General features: G+C 40.6%; 1 protein-coding gene across 3 annotated transcripts in view; it reads right to left on the minus strand.

The window, feature by feature from the left end:
* The window catches only part of ARHGEF37 (Rho guanine nucleotide exchange factor 37), a 51,633-nt gene extending 31,130 nt beyond the window's left edge, over positions 1 to 20,503 (minus strand). For 2 of the 3 annotated variants that reach the window (XR_014020743.1, XM_081283295.1), the window contains exons 1-2: positions 20,114 to 20,503; positions 1,213 to 1,400 (exon numbers count right to left, since the gene is read on the minus strand). Coding sequence is in view for 2 of the 3 variants with exons in the window: in XM_081283295.1 (XP_081139421.1) it covers positions 1,213 to 1,389 (177 nt within the window). In the remaining variant the exon portion in view is untranslated. Of the gene's footprint in view, positions 1 to 1,212; positions 1,416 to 20,113 lie in introns of those variants that run through there. The other variant, XM_081283296.1, reaches the window with a different exon arrangement.
* Between the last annotated feature and the right edge of the window lie 470 nt (positions 20,504 to 20,973).

Here is a 20,973-nt window from a genome sequence, read left to right on the forward strand (position 1 = left end):
GATAAAGGAAGACATGGAGTACTCAGCATGCAAAAAAGGCTGAACGAGGGCTTCATTCCTAGGTCTGCTGCCAACTGTCACTTTTTTTCTCCCTGTTTCTCCATCTGTCATCTGACAATGGGAAGTTAGATTTCTTGCCAGCTCTGACATACTTGGCATATACCATCATTATCTGGAGATGCACTCCAAACTCCAGCCCCTATTAACCAGGCTACACTACTGTGAAAAAGGATGCAGGACATCTATATGTAACACACCAGCACCAAAGTGTGAGCTGGGTGCACGTCAAGAGGGAACTGTGGTACAACGTTTCTAGTATGTATGCTCTTATTTTTGCTAAAATGAAAAACAACATATATATTTGTTTTAGTGTCTATTATTCTGAAGGGTAAAATAATAGAGGTCTTTTATCTTCTACATTATCTATTTTGTTATTTATAATCATTCAAGAATCACTAATCAAGCCAAGTGTGATGGTGCACACCTGTAATCCCCGTGATTTGAGGCTGAGGCAGGAGAACTACAAGTTCGAAGCCAGCCTCAGCAAGTTAGTAAAATAAAATAAAGAAAGAAATTTGTCTCAAAATAAAAAAATTAAAATAAAAAGGGCTAGGGATATAGCTTACTGGTAGAGCACACCTAGGTTCAATCCCCAGTACTCAAAAAAAAAAAAAAAAAATCACTAATTGAACGTCCATTATTTATGTATCCAGACTGGGATATACTGAATTAAACAAAGCCTTTGCTGTTCTGGAGCTTGCATACTTGAAATTCTATAGCAAAATCCTATATTGCTTTTAAAATCGGGGGGGGGGGGGAAGATGCAAAAAGCGAACACTATAATAGAAACCCACGAGAGTGCTGATTTCTCCAAGTCATCACCCTGTGAAATGAGACAATTAGAATGTAGGTCAGTTTAAGCAATCTGTTCTAAATTGAAAAGGGGCTTGTCCATTAGCTCAATTAATTCTGAGGGGCTTACTCCTCTCCCCATTGGCCCGTGAATAAATACACTGCGACTCTAAGCTATCCAAGGCCTTGCTGGAGGTTGGAGAGCCAGTAAATGGTAGTCCTGGGGCTTATTGAACACTCAGACTTAATACTCACATGCTTCCTTTCCTTCAGGCCTGCCCCAGGACAGATGTGAGGTCTCAGAAGCACATCCACATGTACCCCTATAAGGATGGCCTATGGGTGGCCCCACCCAAGTACCTGGTGGAGGCGGCCCCTGATGTTGGAGGCACAGAGTTGAAGCATGTGCAAATAGGAGACCTCAGTGTCCAGGAGCTCCCTGACAGCCAGTCTCTGATGGAGCAACCGTCTGTCCTCAGAGCTGTGACCTTCCTCGTCCGGACTCCCTGGCCTGGAGGTGGTCTCATGATCACTCATGTCCTCAGGTTCTGGGAAAAACAAAACTATCCTGATTCATTTCCAGGGAGCACTACTGGGAAATGCTGTCCCTAATTTGAAGACAACTATTCATCAAGAGATCTAAAAACATCTCGTACAACAGAGTTAAGATGAAGTGTTGATTAGCCTTTAGGGGCAGTATCTGGACTATATAAAAAGGCAGACAACAGCTCAGATCAACTGCTGACATTTTAAATTCATTTCCCAGGACTCAGACAATGTGCTTTCCTGGCTCTTCTATTTTTGCCCCAGCTCTTGACCCAGATTTCTTCATCTGGTTCAGCTCAGTGCTTCTCCTCCTCTCTCTCTCCTGATGGTTCCCCCCCACCCTATTATGCCATCAGGACATACAACCTATCACCTGGACTACTTCCCCAGACTCTAGGATCATCCTTCCAAATCCACACCTCTCTCCTGCTGCCAACCATGTGCGCTCATTCTGAACATGTTTCCAGTTTAAACTCCCTGAAACAAAGCCGTGATCACAGTGCTCCCTGTTGTAAGGCTTTTAATAGCTCCCTGCTGCTCAGTGGTCCATTCAGCCTCATTTCCCCTCCAGTACAAGCAAGTGCATTACTTTGCTCCATACCTGCCTAGTCCTGCCCTGCTTTTGTGCTTCTATACCCCTGTGTCTCTATTCTCCAACATGCATCTTCTCTTAGGCCATTCCTGGTCCTCCCCCTTCTCACTCCACCAGCTGTACTTTTCTGAAACTCCCACTGCCCCTTTATCTCTAAATTTAAAAATATACAGGAAATAATGTGGACAAGATGACTTGGAAAAAAAACCTTCCTACTTCCAAACGCTTAGGAATGCCAGGTCAGCTATAATAAACTTTAATTTAACTGCATGACAGAGCTTGCAAGAGAGTTAAGGAAATCACAAGGCCCAAAGCCCAGGGAACTGACCTGAGCAGGGAGTAGCTCATCTGATGCAGCTGTGGTCCTCACAGGGAAGACAGCATGGTCACTCCCAGCAAACTGGGGACTTAACAAGCTCCTTCAACCATCTGGGACCCCCCAGGACTTCAGTAAAATGATAGGTCAGGAAAAAAGAAAGTCCACCCACATTTACAGAAAATGTCAAAAATACTTCTCCATCTTGGTTTGGGTCCTAGGTGAACTGGCCTTCTAGATTTCTACAATGACTTGGAGGCAAAATCAAGGAAAATAAAAGGACTAAGGGGACAGACAACATTTTGGCCCTCTGCCTCCTAGGTCAGCTGGGATGCAGGGAATGACACAATCCCTCTAAAGGGCCCTGCAATTCCAGTGAGACACCCAACCTCCTGATCAGAGGGATCAAAAAGATCCCAGAAAGTAGGAGTTATCAGTGCATGTTCTACCAAAAGGAGGGTCACTGAGCAGGAGAATGTCCCCCAACACTTCCAACAGAAGCTATGTGGTCCTCAAGACCTGAACCCATCCCCACAGATGGCACAATGGGTAGAGGAAAAACCAAAGAGGATAAGAAGCTCCCCACAAGTCCCTAAGAGTAACTCATTGACCTTGAAAGGAAAAAGGAAAAAAGTTAATTTGGGGCCAACATGAGGCTGCCTAATTGGGGTCTTAAAATACCCACGGGGAAGGCATAACCAGAGGCAAGTGTGCCATAATAGAGGTAAAGAAAAAACACAATCATGGAGCTCTTTAAAAGAAAAAGACCCCTACACGTACATAATTTATGGAATTGGACATCTTCTGACTTTGGCTCCCTCTTGTATTCTGCTTCAAAATTTACTTTTCAGCTTAAGCATCTGGCCTTTTTCACTTATGAAAGTTGGCCATTGTTTAAAGACCCTTGTTCATTTTCTTATGCACCAGTTTACCACCAGCCAGAAAACTTAGGAAACCCTACTGGCTGATGCCCTAATTCCCTCCAGAATGAATGAAAAAAAGGTAAGAGGGGAATTTTATGGGTTGGGGATGTGGCTCAGTGGTAGAGGGTTTGTCAGGCATGTGTGAAACCCTGGGCTCAATCCCCAATACTGCCAAAAAAAAAAAAAAAAAAGGTGAATTACAACAGAGACTTTATCAAAAGCAGTGACTATCTTCCTAGGCCAGCAGATGCCCCATAGGTAACATGTAAAAGTCTAGCAACTCTGCCTTCATTCTGTATCTGTCTCCTTTATTACCTTAAACTTTGTGACCTGCCCAGCTCTACAGGGAGACATGTCAACCATTTAAGGATTGTTTATCCAAAACTGCTAACCCAAGGTTTATTAGCCCTAAATTGATCTAACCTGTTTTGTCCCCCTTCAAGACTAGGACAAGATTTGCAGGGACATTCCTTTTTTTAATATTTTTTTTAGTTGTTGATAGACTTTTATTTTATTCATTTATTTATATATGGTGCTGAGAATCGAACCCAGTGCCTCACACCTGTCAGGTAAGTGCTCTACCACTGAGCCACAACCCCAGCCCTTGTAGGGACATTTGACTGTCAGCTTTTACAGGTTCCTGGCTCACACTCCTGGAGTTGCACCTAGAAGTCTCCAGTTGTCATCCTACACCTTCAAGGAACACTGCGAGGTACATCGCCCACAATGAGACTGTCCCCCAAGCAGGGGCCATCATCTCCTGGGAACTGTATTACCCCCCTTTCAGAATCACAGGTCTGAGAGATAAACCTCCTGAGCAGCAAGTGGAAATTGCCCCCTCAAGAGATAAGAACTTCTCCAGAGCCACCTGGCAGAACCAGAACTCAAATAATGATCAACCAGACCAGTTTGAGGAAGATTGCTTAATTAGGCACACTTCTCATCCCTTGCCCCAATTCTTCCTCCAACTAAACCTAAAGCTCATGGCAGAGCTGAGCTATTTGATCTCACTTATCCTTCCCAATATGGCCACATTGATTAAATCTATTTTTCGGCTTTTCACCATTACCTTTCTGTTTGGTTTGGGGGGTAAATGGATGGATCTGGTTTGTTGGAACCCGTGGAATCAGGTCTCTGACCTAGGACACTGGAAACAGCTACAGGAGAAATAACACATCTCCAGGAGGACACATCTTAACCTAAGCTACAGATAACCATGTCCTTCAAATGAGTTTGGATTCCAGAATTACAAGAAGACCATTTCTTGTAATAAGTGAGCACAAAGCAATGAGGAGCAAGATTAGACCCCAAATTATCAGGTAGAAATGATAATACAAAGGGAAATGAAAGGCATTACAAAAAATGAAAACCTATATGATTTTTTAAAGCAACTTACAGAAATTGAAAATTTAGTCTTTGAAGTTAAAAAAAACTGATTAGACAGATTAAGAAGACACTAAGGAAAAACAAAGACTAAAAGGGCAGATAGATCTGGAGAAATTTTCCAGATTGTTAAACAGAGAGAAAAATATGGAAAATACTAGAGAAAAATATAAGGGATATGGATGCTCAAATTTAAAAAAATCCACATAACAAATGCAAGTCCTGGAAGGCAAGAATACTAAAAAGGGTACTGAGAGCCATGGGGCACAACTGTAATTCCAGTGACTAAAGAATTACAGTTGAGACAAGAGGACCACAAGTCCAAGGCTAGCCTCCACTACTTAGTGAGATCATGTCTCAAAAAAAAGGAAGGGGGGCGCTGGGGATATAGCTTAGTGGTAGAGTGCCCCTGGGTTCAATCCCCAGTACATGAGAAAAAAGTAAAGAGAGGCAATATTTGAAGAGTTAAGACTGGAAACTATCCAGAATTTATAAAAGATTTGAATACTTAGATCTAGGAAGTACAAGTTCCAAGAAGGATAAGTTTTTTTTGTTTTGTTTTGTTTTTGTTTTTTTGTTTTTTCCACATCTAAACATGCTGTGGAGAAGTTGCAGGATTCTGAAGGCCTAGAGAATCTGTTCTTGGAAAACTACTGGAGAATTTGTTCCACAAAAACAAAGAAATAAGAAAGAGGAAGATTCAGGATATGGTAACTAAACACTGGAGAGGGAAGGACCAAAGGAATCCTCAGAATAGGTGAGGAAAAATCCTAGGCTTTGGTAGTTGGCTCCAGGCAGAGGGCACAATCTGGACTAGAGAACTGCAGAAGGTTCTAGAATGTCTTATAGGCTGGTTTATTGAATTGATACAGAATTTGGTGTTTAATTAGGAATAATAACATAGATAATACATAGAAAACTAAGAAACCAATCAACTAACAAAACAAAACAATTGTTAGAACAACTTTTATGCAGAAAAGAAAGAGTCCTGTCCAGGCTGAGCACAGTGGTGCATCCCTGTAATTCCAGTTGCTCAGGAGGCTGAGGCAGTGGCATTGCAAATTTGAGGCCAGCCTGGGCAATTCTGAGCCTTTCTTAAAATAAAAAGGGTTGGAAATGTGACTCCATGATAGCATGGCCCTGGGTTTAATTCTCAGTACAGAAAAAAGGAAAAAGGAAAAAGAAAAAAAGTCCTGTTCTGTCACCTTAATGAAGAAATGCTACAACTGAGGGACCAAGAAGAATCTGAACAAACAGGTCTTGCTGGGTTTCTCTACTCAGTCTATTACTATTAGCTCATATCGTTTTTGCACGATTAGTTTTCTACATAGTGTGTGTGCTCCACAAACCTAAGCATAAAGTCAGGTAGCTCCACTGGAGCTCCAGTCTGAAGGCTCCTATGTCAGGCACAACTATGATCATATAAGTTTGCTATGTCTTTCTCCTGTTAATCTACTGCCATTTTATTTCAGAAGACTTAAATATTCAACTTTCTGAGGGAAAGTATAAAACTTTTTTGTATGTGCTTTTTAAAGATAAGGGGGTAAATTCTAAAACAATTAGCCATAAACAATGGAAGGAGTTCTCTTTTGGTAGCTGGGACAGGAAGGAAATGAAGGAAGACAGGCTGTTTTTCATAACATACACTGTAGAATTGTCTGCTTTTTATAATAAACAGAACTATCCATCTCCTTGAAATATATGCTCTCGTGTCTGGGGCTGGGGCTAGGGCTCAGTGTTAGAGCACTTGCCTCACATGTGTGAGGCACTGGGTCCAATCCTCAGCACCACATAAAAATAATAAATATATTTTTAAAATGAGTCTAAAATTATGCTTCTAAGAAAAATAATTTTCTTAAACTTTTTTTTTTTTAAGAATTGCAAAATTTGGGACGGGGTTGTGGTTCAGTGGTATAGTGCTTGCCTAGCATGCGTGAGGCACTGGGTTCGATCCCCCACACCACAAAAAATAAACAAATAAAATAAGAGAAATTGTGTCCATCTACAAGTAAAAAATAAAAATAAAAAGAATTGCAAAACTTGGGGCTGGGGTTGTAGCTCAGCAGTAGAGCGCTCGCCTAGCACATGCGAGGCCCTGGGTTTGATCCTCAGCACCACATAAAAATAAATAAATAAAATAAAGGTACTGTGTCCAACTACAATTAAAAAATAAATATTGAAAAAAAGAATTACAAAACATTATTTCTTTCAAATTGTCTTTGTTGCAAATTTTAAAAACTGGGAAGGCCATTTTTCCCACCTAAAGACTTCATAAATAGGGACAGTGTAGGAAGTATGTCATTTAAAAGGATCATATTGAAAATGGTAAAAGATGATATCCACAGGCATTTATCCAACTTGTCAGAAGCAGGTCCTCAGGCAATCTCAGAACCACGATCAGGTTACTTCACAGTCCAGAAATTACACCTGAATTCCCACACTTAACAGGAAGGAATGTGGTTTTTATGATCCAACCAGGGAAAAAAACTGTCCCTACATAACACTCTTGGAAGGATTTCCAAGTATTCAACCTCACATGACAATGACCATTTCTGTCCTATTACCTCATCTTCTCATCACAAAATTTATCGGAAACTTTCTTTGAATGTGGTTTTGTTTGAACCTGGAATTTAGAACTGAGTGAAGTAGGAATAAAGATAATGCTTCAAGTGTCCATTCACCCAGGCAGGTTCAGCATTGTTCTGAAGTCAACAGTTCTGACAATGCAATACATTAGGGGTAGAGTCATGGAATCCTGAAGCATGATATTGGGATATGGCCAGTGAAATCTAAATGCACCAGATCATATGTGATTGAACTTTCAGTGAGAATTGCTAATGGATGTTCATGAACCATGATGCCATAGAAAGTTAGTAGATAAGGAATCCTGCTCTACTATGGTCCTGAGACAGCCACACCCGGGGGAGAGCTCGTTCAGCTGAGGTCGCAGTCATTCACTGTAGGTGCTTGTCTAACTCTGACCTGGAGCCAGGATGCAGGACAGGTGACAAACAAATCAGCAAGACCACGAATGGATACAAAAAGTATGAGGAGCCTTCCTAGCCCACCTGAGGGCTTCGTCATCACTTCAATCCTCAGCCCCAGGTAGCACAACAAGCAAGAAACCATTAAATTTATTTAAAAAATGGGAATCCTACAATTTTGCAGAGATTAATATTCAAAAGTAAAACTATATATAAACACCAACATTAGTAATTCAAAGGAAGATAAAAGCATAATAATAAAAAATCTTTAATAATGTAGTAACAATCAACAATAATTTTTACTCCTTAAATATACTAAACAAAACATGTATTAGATGCTTATGGAGAAAATTATAAAACTTGAGTAAAATACACTTAGGAATCAACTACAAATTGAAATATACCATGATCATAGATAGAAAGATTCTATCATAAAGATGAAAATTCCTTACAGAGTGACTAAATACAATTTAAAATTTTTTTTTTGTAGTTGTAGATGAGCAGAATGCCTTAATTTTATTTATTTATTTTTATGTGGTGCTAAGGATCAAACCCAGTGCCTTACATGTGCTAAGCAAGAGCTCTGCCACTGAGTTACAGCCCCCAGCCCTTCACTTCTCTCTCTCTCTCTCTCTCTCTCTCTCTCTCTCTCATATATATATATGTATATGTATATATGTGTGTGTATATATATATATATATATATATATATATATATATATAGCAACCACTGAGCCACATCCCCAGCCCTATTTTATTTAGAGTCAGGGTCTCACTGAGTTGCTTAGTGCCTTACTTCTGCTGAGGCTGGCTTTGAACTAGTGATCCTCCTGCCTCAGCCTTCCAAGCCACTGGGATTATAGGTGTGCCTGGCTCCTTCAATACAATTTTAATAAAACTTCAAACAGGTTTTTTTTTAAATAGGGCATAGTAAAATAATTCTCACATATATATGGAAAAATAAAGGTCTAAGAATAGCCAAGGAAATTCTGAAGAACTACACAAAGAGATTTGTCCTATCATGTATCAAGACTTACTATTTTAAAGCCATAGTAATTCAGCAGTGTGGTATTGAACAGAGGTAGAAAAAAATATTAGTGGAACAGATTAGAAAGCCCAGAAACAGACCATAGTGAATAGGGAAACTTGATATGACAGAAGTTTCATAAGTGATCAGTAAAAGGATGGTCCATGGGATAACTGGCTTCCCATATAGAAAGACAAATAAATAGAATCCTACATAGCACTCCAAATAAATTCTAGATGGCTTTAAAAAATTACATGTGAAATGCTAAAAGTTTTAAAAGAAAATGTTTGTATGCTCTCCAGATTGGGAAGGATTTCTTCAACAAAAATACAATGTACAAACCCCCAACAAAAAGATTAATAAAGGTAGATAAATCTGACTATATTCACATTGAAATGCTCTGTTTTCCAAGCAATTCCATGATCAAAACAAAAAAAAAAGCCTCAGATCAGGAGAAGATACTGCTAATGAAAGTAGCCTGCAAAAATTTAATATCTAAACTATATATAGAACTGCTAAGAATCATTAAAATAAGGCAATCTGGTAGAAAAATAGACAAAAGACACTTTTGAGAATACATTATTTTAATTCAGTCACTATCAGTTTCAACCTCCTTCTATTGGGTCTTACTGTTATACTGAAACTGGAGAGCTAAAAACCAATTTCTCAAATTCCCTAACTGCTAAGAGTTTAAGAAGTATTTTCAGTCCCATCAATCAGATGGTTTTGTTTGAACTTGGAATTTAGAACTGAGTGAAGTAGGAAGAAAGATAATGCTTCAGGTACCCCATTCACCCAGGCAGGTTCTGCATTGTTCTGAAGTCAACAGTTCTGGCAATGCAATAGGTTACGGGTAGAGTCCTGGAATCCTGAAGCAGCATCTGGAAGAGCAGCTTCCCTATTCTCCAATTTCCTGATTGGTGCAGAGGGCAGCAGCTCTTTGGAGGGCCATTCTTTTAGCATGGCTCTGGGACTCATCTCTACAGTGTATTCTGTGGCCCACTTCTCCAGACCCTTCAACAAGTACCTAATAAACCTCTTTTAAATCTCTTTTTCCTTAAAATAGAACAATGAATGTGTGTTACCTGCAACTAAACCTTGGCTAACACAGATTAGAACAGGAAATTCATAAAAGAAGAAATGTAAGTGGCTAATAACCAACAAAAAGATGATGAACTCACCAGTGACAAGGCAACTGTGAATTATTAAAACCAAAATGTTCATCAGAATTGACAAAATGTAAAAAAAAAAAGTATCTATGAACAGGTAGATGAATGTAGACTGCTAAGAAGTCTTACATACTGATATAATCATGTTAATTGTTGCATCCACTCTAAAAAGCAATTTGGCAGTATGTAGAAAAGTTCAAAACACACACGCGAAGAGGGCAGCTCTACTCCTAGATGAATCCTGCCTTCAAGAAATGTCTCCACATACACACGAGGAATGTGGACAAGACTGTTGACGGCAGCACTTTTGGTAATCACAGAAAACTAGAAAGAGCCTGGATGTCCAACATCAGGAGGGTAGGAAAATAACACAATCATACCACCAGTGAAATTCTGAAGAGTATAAGTTGAATAAACTATATATTCATGTTTCAACATGCATATCTCCACAAACATCATAAAGAAAGAAAGAGCAGGGGAGAGAAACCAGGTGTGGTGGTACATGCCTGTAATCCCAGCTACTCAGGAGGCTGAGGCAGAAGGATTGAAAGTTCGAGGCCAGATTCTGCAACTTGGTGAGACCTATCTCAAAAAAAAAAAAAAAAAAAAAAAAAACCTGAAAAAGGGCTGTGGATGTAGTTCAGTGGTGGAGCAACCCTAGGTTCAATCTCAAGTACCACAAAAAATTCAATTAAAAAATAGAGAAAGAGAGAAGAAGAAAGGAAAAAACAATACAGTATGATACCATATTCTAACTTTTAGAATATGTTTAACAGTGCTGTGTATTGCTTAGGGATAGACACACATATGGAACAGATATGGAAATAATAAATTCAGAATAGCAGTAACCTATGGAAAGGGAAGCAAGGGAAAGGAATTGAAGAGAGTATCAAAGGAGCTTAATAGTATTTGAGATTTTTAAAAGTTAAACCTTTTATTTTAAAATAATTAGAGATTCACATGCAGTAATAAAAGATATCCAGAGAAAATCCATGGACCCTTACATAGTCCCCCCACCAGATAACAGTTACACTGGCATTGATACATCCAAGGAGTGGAACATTCCACCAGGAATCCTCCAGGTTGCCTCTTCACCCTCTTAGCTCCCTGTCATCTTTACCCTTGGCAACCACAAATCTGCTCTCCATTTAATAACCATATCATTTCAAGAAATTATGTAGCTGGGCGCTCAGCAGGCTAAGGCAGAGTTCAAAGCCAGCCTAAGCAACTTAGCGAAGCCCTAAGCAACTCAGTGAGACCCTGTCTCTAAATAAAATATGAAAAGGGCTGGAGACATAGCTCAATGGTTAAGCATCCCTGGGTTCATTCCTTAGTAACAAAAAAAAAAAGAAAGTTACATAAATAGAGTCACTCAGTATGTAACCTTTTAGGAATGACTTTATTCAGTCAGCACAGTTCGTTGGAGATTCATGCAATTCTGTGTATCAATAGTTCCTTTCTTTTATTGCTGAGTATCTGAGATATTCTGTTTGTCTAAAAAAATGTGAAGCAAATATGACAAAAATGTGAAATTAAACAAAGCTAGCAGATAAATACATGGGTATTTGTTCTATTGTTTGTTATTTTCTAGCTAAACTATTTCATAATATTTATAGTGGCGTGCATCCCATTCCACCTTAGACTCAGGATATTTATGACTAGGCTTATCTTCCTGGCTAGACACTAGGCTTCTGGAGGCAAGATAAACACCTATTCATCTTGTTTCCCCTCTGGTACTGGGGATTGAACCATGGGGTGCCATACCACTGAGGTACATATTTGGCCATTTTATTTGATTTTGAGACAGGGTCTTGCTAAGTTGCTGAGGCTGTCCTCAAGCTTTCGATTCTCCTGCTTCAGCCTCCACAGTAGCTGGGATTACAGGTGTGCTGGGTCACTGCTCCTGAATGTACCTACTCATCTTGTATCCTCCTCTGAGCCTCACAATACTGACAAGGAATACATATTTGCTAAATAGATGGCTCTTGTAGTTGTGTTAGCAGTTGTTCAAGTTTCTGTGTTTTGCCATAAGCATTAAACAGGGAATAAATATATAAACTGAGTGTCTGGGAGGGCAAGGTTGTTCCGAGGCTAAGGGCCCACACAGATCCTGGAATGGATATGTTCTGGTGCACCACTGTGTTCCTGTCAATGAACACTGTCATGGCCTGCCTAACTGTCCCTGGCCTGCCGCATATTCACTAGCTTGTGCCTAGCTTCTTTACGAGATCCAAATAAATTTTTAGGAGAGCTATCCAGATTCCAGGAGTCAGAGCTGTTGCCAAATAATAAATAAACAAAAAAAACATAGGTGGTATTTTACAGAAAACTGCTAAAGATTGAAAATAGCACTACTCATTAGGTTAATTGCAATCTAGACCTCCAGGTTGGCCTGGCAAGACCTCTTTGAAGCAGCATTCTACTATCCTTTAGTTTATAGCCTGTGTAATAAAAGTTATAGCACAGGCTATAAACACACTTTTATAGGAAAGAAACACACTTCTATTTCTTTAAAAATATCATTATTTGGAAATAAAAAGGAATGAAGTGCTGATGCGTACTACAACATGCATGAATCTTAAAAACATTACCCTAAGTGAAAGAAGGTGTCATGGAGGACCACATATTTCATGATTCCATTTGTTTGGAATGTCTGGAATAGGCAACTCTACAGAGACAAAAAAAAAAAAAAAAAAGGATGAATGGTTGCCTAAGGCTGAAGGAGTGGGGACTAGAGTGTGGCTGAAGGGTACAGAGTTTCTTTTAGGGATGATGAAGATGTTCTAAATTGATTGTGGTGATGGGTGCACAGGTCTGTGAATATATATTAAACAACCACTGACTTGCACACTTTAAATGGGTGAATTATATGATATGAATTATCTCAATAAAACTGTTACCAAAAAAAATTATGGCTGGGTATAGTGGTGCATATCTGTAATCCCAACTACTCGGAAGGATGAGGCAGATGGATTGCATGATTGAGGCCAGCACAAGCAACTTAGTGAGATTCTGTATCAAAATAAAATAAGAAGGGTTAGAAGTCTGGGGATATTGTTCAGTGATAGATGCTTGCCTTGCAAGCATGAAGCCCTGGGTTCAATCCCTAGAATGGGGATGGAGAGGGAAGGTTAGGCTATGGCTCAGTGATAGAGCGCTTGCCTAGCACTTATGAAGCTCTGGGTCCAATTTACAGTACCACAAAAAATAAATGTGGGGCTGGGGATGTGGCTCAAGCGGTAGTGCGCTAGCCTGGCATGCGTGCGGCCCGGGTTCGATCCTCAGCACCACATACAAACAAAGATGTTGTGTCTGCCGAAAACTAAAAAATAAATAAATAAATATTTTTTAAAAAAATAAATGTGTGTATATGCATATAATATTTTATATATATGAATCATACATTGCTGGTGGGAAAATAAAATGGCACAGCCACTCTGTTTCTCTAAAAACAAAACATATACCCTACCACACTCCAAGGCATTTAACCCAGAGAAAGAAAACTTAGGTCCATATAAAAACCCATTTATGCTGGGTGTGGTAGCACACACGCCTGTAATCCCAACGGCTCTGGATATCAAAATATCAGGAGGATCATGAGTTCAAAAGCCAGTATCAGCAATTTAGGGAGGCCCTAAGCAATTCAGCAAGACCTTATCTCAAAAATAAAATATAAAAGAAAAAAAAGGTTGGGGATGTGGCTCATTAGTTAAGCACCCCTGGGTTCAATCCCCAGTACCAAAAGAAAAAAAAAACTTATATACATTTATTTGCAGTAACTGAAAATAACCAAAATGTTCTTTCAACAGATGAATGGTTAAACAAACTATACCTCCATTGAATATTTGGAAATAAAAAGGAATTAACTATTTATACACACCAACAACTTAGATGTTTTCAAAGGAATAATGCTAAATGAAAAAGAAATTCAATCTAAAAAATTAACAAAAAATAATGATAATACAATCTAGGAAGGTTACAAGCCTGGTGATGTGGCATAAGAAACTAGGGAGGCTGAGACAGAAGGATCCCAAATTTGAGACCAGCCTGGGCATTTTAGAGAGACTCTGTCTCAAAATAAAAAATAAAAAGGCTGGGGATGTCCATGGAGAACACTCCTGGTTTCAATCCACAAAAACAAATTTTAAAAGGTTACATGCTGTGTGATTTCATCTAATAATAGAAAATTACAGAGACAGAGGACAGATTAGTGGCTGCCTGGTTAGGGGTGGGGAAGGAAGGCGTATAGGTGTGGATTTAAGGAAGAGCATCAGGAAAAACCTCTTGAAGAGGTCTGTATTTTCTGAGGTGGGGGAGAGTTACACAAATTCTTCACATGGAACAAAATGGCATAGAACTCCATACACATGTATTATGCCACTTCCTGGTTTTGATATTGTGCTATATTTAGATAAGATAGGGCTGGGGCTGGGGCTCAGTGGTAGAGTGCTCACCTAGCATGTGTGAGACACTGGATTCTATTCTCAGCACCACATATAAATAATTTAATTAAGTAAGATATAACCATTAGAGAAACCAGAGGGAAGGGTACACAGGACTTTTTTGTATTATCCTTGCAACTTTATGTTCATTATAATTATTTCAAAATAATAATTTAAAGACAAACAAAATATCATTTAGCTTAAGTAATCTATCTTTGCAACACTCTCAGGATAAACACAGCTCACCAGCCTGGAAGGCAGGCGGAGTACCCTCATTCCATTTCCTGGCCTGGCCTGATAAGGAGACTTATTTCAGAGAACACACCCATGGAAAGGTGGCTTTCCTTAAGGCCAGTCAGGTGGCTAAGTAGCACTGGAAAAATAATCAGCACAGTCAAGTCCTGGGATCTCTTTGATGCCTTCTGGTAAGCAGTTATGAACTAAAATCAGGAGACAGTGGTGTAGGTCAGTGGTAGAGTGAGTGTTTAATATTTCTTAGGCCCTGTGTTCAATTACTAGCACCTACCCCCTCAAAAAACAAACAAACCAAAAAAAAAAAAACAAACCCTACATCAGCCTGGCACATAGTTTGTGCTTAAAAAAATGTATTGAATATGCTATAGTTAATGATTCTGCTTTTTGGATCAGATACAATTGAGTTAATTCTCTTCTCTCTTTTTTCTTCTCTCCATGTTAGCAGAGAGAGATTTGGGCATTTGTACATTCATTCAACAAATACTTCAAGCAGCTACTATATGTCAAGCATTTTTCTGGATTCTGAAAATACAAAGGTCAAGAAAAATTGGCTCTGCAATAAGGAAAGGGTATTTAAAAATATCTGGTGATTTGCTCCAAGTTTCACTCTGCTAAAAGCAAAGAAACTAAGTAAACTAAAACAGGTCAGACATCTTGATTATCTCATCCTCCAAGACAGAAGGAGTAACAATGGAAAGTGATACTTGGTACCTAACTCTGCCCAGTCAGAACTGAATGGAGATAGGGACTAGCAGAAGTGAAAGCATCATCTTAAAGTTCAGGAGGCAAAATTCCCTGGCAGGAAGATAAGCATCCTTTGGCTATTCACCCCCAGGCTATAGAGGAAAGCCAATTTAAGAAAAAAGGAAGAGAGACTATTGGTCAGATTCTAAGGGGAAGGTTCACAGAATGCTGTCAAAGGTGAAGTTCAAGTACCGTGATAGCAAAAGAACCTGTTGAAAAATAAAGAGAGGGAATGTCTATAGAAAAAGGAGCAGCCACATGGGGATCCTGGCTGATGAGCTTGGTTAGTAAGATACCTACAATAGTCTGCAAGCTCCTATACACAAAGTTTCCAGAACTCTAAAATCCAGAAGGATCTGGGATTGAGATTTTATAAAGATGACCTCCAAAGCCCTGTCCCTACCATCACTACCAAAATTATTTTAAGATTCATGTTCAGAAAAGTAAAAGCTATGCACACTATTTGATTGCTTTGCTGTCCTCTTCTTGATCCTAGGGAATGACTTCGAGAAGCACTATGAAGTTTTTAGCCCAAGCCCTCAAGTCAGGAAAACCTGATTTCAAATTCTAACTCTGCAATCAATTGGCTGGCTTTCCTGAGATTCTTATATAACCTTTGCCAGGCTGTTACAAGATTTCATAAGATAGTTTATGTAAAATGTTTAACAGAGTGATCTGGACATGGGAAGCCCTCAATAACAGTACCAGTTTGGGGTTGTTTTTTGTTGTTGTTGTTTTTGGTTTTTTTTTTTTTTGTTGTTGTTGTTGTTGTTTTAAGAGAGAGAGAGAGAGAGAGAGAGAGAGAGAGAGAGAGAGAGAGAGAGAATTTTTTTAATATTTATTTTTTAGTTTTCGATGGACACAACATCTTTATTTTTGTATGTGGTGCTGAGGATCAAACCCAGCACCGTGCGCATGCCAGGCGAGCGCGCTACCACTTGAGCCACATCCTCAGCCCCCAGTTTTATTTTGTTTTTGTTACTCTTTTTGTTAAACTGGAAAGGGCAGTAACTATTGATCTGGTGGATGAAAAAGTTGTCAAAGGTGAAAAAGTTGTCTATGGACCCTTGGCTAACCTAGAAGCATCTAATCAAGTTCAGCGGATAGCAATTACAGCTGATCAAGATAATAATAATTATCAAGAACTATGTGCCAGAACATGAAAATTTAACTAACACTCTTGAAATAAAACAGAGATTGGGAGAGAAACTGAACCCTGATAACATTAACAATCCAGCCATGACAGAGACTGAGTCCCTTTTGGCTGTTGTTTTGGTTTTGTTTGGTTCTGGTTTTATCTGACTTTTTGTTTTTGGGTTGCTGGGGATCAAACCCAGGTCCTCTTACATATTAGGCAAGCACTCTGCCTCTGAACTACATCCTTATCCCTGTTTTGTTTTGTTTTTGTGGAATTAGGGATTGAACACAATAGGTTCTACCTCTGAGGTACATCCCCAGCCCTTTTTAATTTTAAATTTGAGACAGAGGCTCACTAAGCTGCCCATTCCGGCCTTGAATCAACGATCCTCCAGCTGTAGCCTCTGGAACGGCTGGGATTACAGGCATGCACCATGGCACAGAGGTTGGGTTTAGTTTTTACGTAAGCTAGTACATTTTTATTTCCCACCCCCTTGGGCCTAAGCCACTCTGAGTTGGGTTTCTGCCACCTGATTAAAACAAATGGTTTGTTAGTCCTAGGAAAGAGAAAAAGATCACTTCAAGTTAGCACTTAAAAAAAAAAAAAAGTCATTCCGGAGTAGCCTCATTCCCTTATTGAAAACTGACTACATTAGTAGACCAAAGGAATGCTGTATTCTAGAGTATCTGGCCCAGTAAGGTGTTGTCATTCTCTTGTGACATCCTTACAAATAAGGAATAAGATGCTGTGATGGAGGCTGGGGGCAAGGGTGGTGATAGGACAGTAATATGCACTAAAAACTGATAAAACTACTAAATGCAAAGGGCGCTGATCAATGCCAACCTCTAGGCTCTGCCCTGTTTTATTAAGCCCATCCATTCATTCTTAGTGCCTTCCACCCCCAAGACCAGCTGAGTCTATACTCTTGCCACCTTCTTGAGGCCTAGTACGCTGTGTCCTGACTGAATGCACAGTCCAGTTACTCTGACTCCTGATCAACACTTTGCTGGTCAAGTTTTTAATTTTAGCCACCCTAATAGATAAGAAGCAATCTCTCACTATGGATTTTATGCACTTTTCCTTAACGTTTAATTATCTTGAGTATCTTTTCAAGTGCTTATTGCCACCCATATATATTCTTTGGACATTTGAAAATTTTTGTTTGAATTAGGAAAGAGGCTCTTGCTTATTATGTAACTAGACAAACCATACAGAAAGGCATAAGAAAGAGTTCCCAGTCACCCACTGCTAACCCCAAACCCATAACATAGGTAACCTAAAGTTCAAAAGAATCACCAGGAGCACTAATAAAGCATGCAAATTATTGCCCCCACTCTTGAAGATCCTAATTCAGTGGTTTGGGTGGGGCATTTTTAACAAACCCCTAGGTGATTCTGTATAAAAGGTCTATAAATCATTTCTTGAGAAATTCTGCTCTTAACATTGTTCTACAAGGAATAAAGGGGGCAATTATGGAGAGGAACAGCTGCACCACTGCCTTCAAGTAGGACAGGCTTTGCCTGAAATGGGAAGCATATTTGCTCTGTATTGGCCTATGGAACATCTAATGTTTGGAACCTAAAGGTCAAATTAGAAAAAAATGCTAATTTTTTTTGAAACTACTGTAAAACAAAATCAGACCCTAGAGCCAGAAAGTAAGGAACATACCAGAGTTGCCAGGCTTGAAGAAAAAGGGCTCCTCTGGGTTGAGAAATGACTGGGAGTGAGGTAGAAAAAGGGTAAGAGATACCCGCTCCCCCCCCCACACACACACATACACACACACATTCTGTCTCTCCTGGAGGAAAGACTTCTTTTTATAAATACATGGAGAGGAATTTAACCCACCAGATAGGTGGTATGTGCCTTAACCCAAATTAAATAGCAGTTATTTACCCATAGCCACGTTTTTCTGGCTCTATTAAGAAGGCCTAAAAAGGTAGAGAAAGGAGACAACACAATATTTTTAAAGAACAGTTCCTTTTATAGATAAGAAGCCTGCCCAGGCCCTGTCCTCACAATTTTGGATCCACAGATTTAAAGTTCTTAAGAAGGTCAAAACAAGCAACAGGCTTTGGACAATCAAGCTCAACAAGTGCCACTTTGCTTCTGTGACAGCACCCAAAGACACATCCCCCTCCCCATTAGTTAAATAAAAAGCCATTTATCTGATTTAGAGCAGAATGAACCAAGGCACTGTTTGCCACAGTAATCTGCTGATCCAAGCGGGAAATGAGCCAGCTGCCAGCAACTCCTGTACCCTGGCAGGAACTCAGTGAGCCTCCATTGCTGGGCAAGACCGGGTGTTGCCAGGTCCCAGCTTAAAAACAAACCATATGGTGTAGTGGAGCAAGTAAACAGTCCTTGTTGGAATATCTGGTAGTTTCTACTTTCAGCATTTGACCTTGGGTCAAATATCGAGTGAAATTCTTCACTGCACTCTTATTTAGGATACTATTACCAGGGTATGTGCTCTTGTTTGCAAATCATAATAGGGTTGACTTTATATTTTCATGCTTACAATTGTATTTTATCTCATATGCAGTCCAATTTCTTCCAGTCCAGTTTCTTTCCCTTCTGACTGGCACAGCTGGGATTGACTGGGCCATGTGCCTCAACTCTTCTGTAAAGTATCAACTACCGTCAGGCATCAGGACTTACTCTCATTCTTTTTTTTTTTTTTTAAGAGAGAGTGAGAGAGGAGAGAGAGAGAGAGATTTTTTAATATTTATTTGTTTATTTATTTTTAGTTCTCGGCGGACACAACATCTTTGTTGGTATGTGGTGCTGAGGATCGAACCCGGGCCGCACGCATGCCAGGCGAGCGCGCTACCGCTTGAGCCACATCCCCAGCCCTCTCATTCTTAAATTTGATAATAACCTGGAGGGCAATGCGATCTTATTTCCATTATACAAATAAAGCTGAACCTGCAAAGGTTAAACTACTCATCCCAGATCACATTTCTAGCAGCGTCTAGACGCTGTCTGCACTTAAAAGCTGCTTCTCCACCGACTGCCTTTCTATAATAAAGCAAATAAACTGATCTGCGTCGTCAGTAGGCAGTCATTCCTTATAGTAGGCATACCTGTTAAACCTGAAACTGCACAAAGTTATATGTGAACTACTCTGTGGTGAGTGGACACCTACTTCTAAGGGGTCAGTGACTTCCAGAAGGATAAGAACCAGTATCTGAGCAGGCTATCTGCTTCTCCATTCCCATCTAATTTACGACAAGCAGACCTTCTGGCTTGTAATACCAGTTTGGACACTAGTTTTGTGAGTGTCCTTGGCCAACTCACCTCACCTTATGGAACACAGATTTGCGTTCTCTTTTTCCTGGCCTTGATTGTCTATTCATAATCATAGCTTCTTGGCAAAGGTTCTTTACCATTGTTTGTATGTTTCCATTGTTTTAATGCATGGTTTCTTATTAAAATCCACCTCACATTCTACATGGCAGCAGGCAGAGATAAACAAATAATAATTATTTTGTACCAACCCTGCTTAGCTCTCTGGGCTTCATTTTCCCACGTATAAAACGACTCAATTGGGCCACATGGATCAGGTGGCTTGTATCCCTGTAAGACTCAAGACACAAAGCTAGCTAAGGAGCAAGCAAGCCGGAACCTGGAAGTTAACCGCATCCTGCCTTTCTGTCCCTGACTTCCCTTTTTTGATCTACCCAGCAGCTGTTTCCCGCACCCCTCCCAGCCCCATCCTGCCCGGGTCGGGCACACTCACCGCGCGCACGCGCAAGGTGCCCGCCTGCGTCCACTCCAACACCAGCTGCGACTGCCAGGTGACAGCTCAGCGGGGCGCTACGGGCGCGCCCGCAGATCCCAGCACCCACTCGACTCTGAGCAGCCGGGTACACCACGCGCCAGTCTAGGGCGCGGCGACCGCGGTTCTGCTCACGCTGCTGCGTGCGTGCGTGCGCCGCGCGGGAGAGGGCAGGCCTCCAGCCCTTGTTAGTTGTTTTTCGGGAGTCAGGTTGTTTGCCCCGCTGCTCCTTGAGTCATCCACGGTCTGAGTGGCCCAGTGGCTGCTGCAATAGCCATGAACTGGCCTGCACCTGGGGCAAAGCGTTGCAGCAGGGTTTAGAGCCGCGCCCGCGGAAGACTCACCCACCTGCGCTTTCATTCAGCTGCCTTCTCCTTGCCGGGCTCTTCACCTCATAAACGGAGCAGGTGGAGGGGGCGGGGACGAGGGGGCAGCACTTAGGCCACCCGGTGGGAATGCTGATAGGCGCTGGATTAATGTGCGCCTATCCAGATCACTAAATTCTAGGGCTGGGCCCCGATTGAATTGTCTTGGCTGCTGAGGACCCATGGGCTCTTGCCCCAGCTTTCCAGGGGGCTCCCTACACCACCTCAGGCAAATCAGCCAACTGCCTCTCTGTGACGGGGTGTTGGTCCATTCTCTCACTCCTCTGTCAGAGAGACTGTCAGTGAGACCCCGTAGGGAACATAACGGACAAGTCCCCACCTTGTTGGGCTCCCAGACATTGAACACACAATTGAAGATGATCATTGATGTGAAGCATATGGAAAGGTTCCTATCAGCCAACCTTATCTTGTTTGTGAGGTCAGGAATGGACTATA

Source organism: Spermophilus citellus (assembly GCF_964194105.1).
Source record: "Spermophilus citellus genome assembly, chromosome: 1".
Lineage (NCBI taxonomy): Eukaryota > Metazoa > Chordata > Mammalia > Rodentia > Sciuridae > Spermophilus > Spermophilus citellus.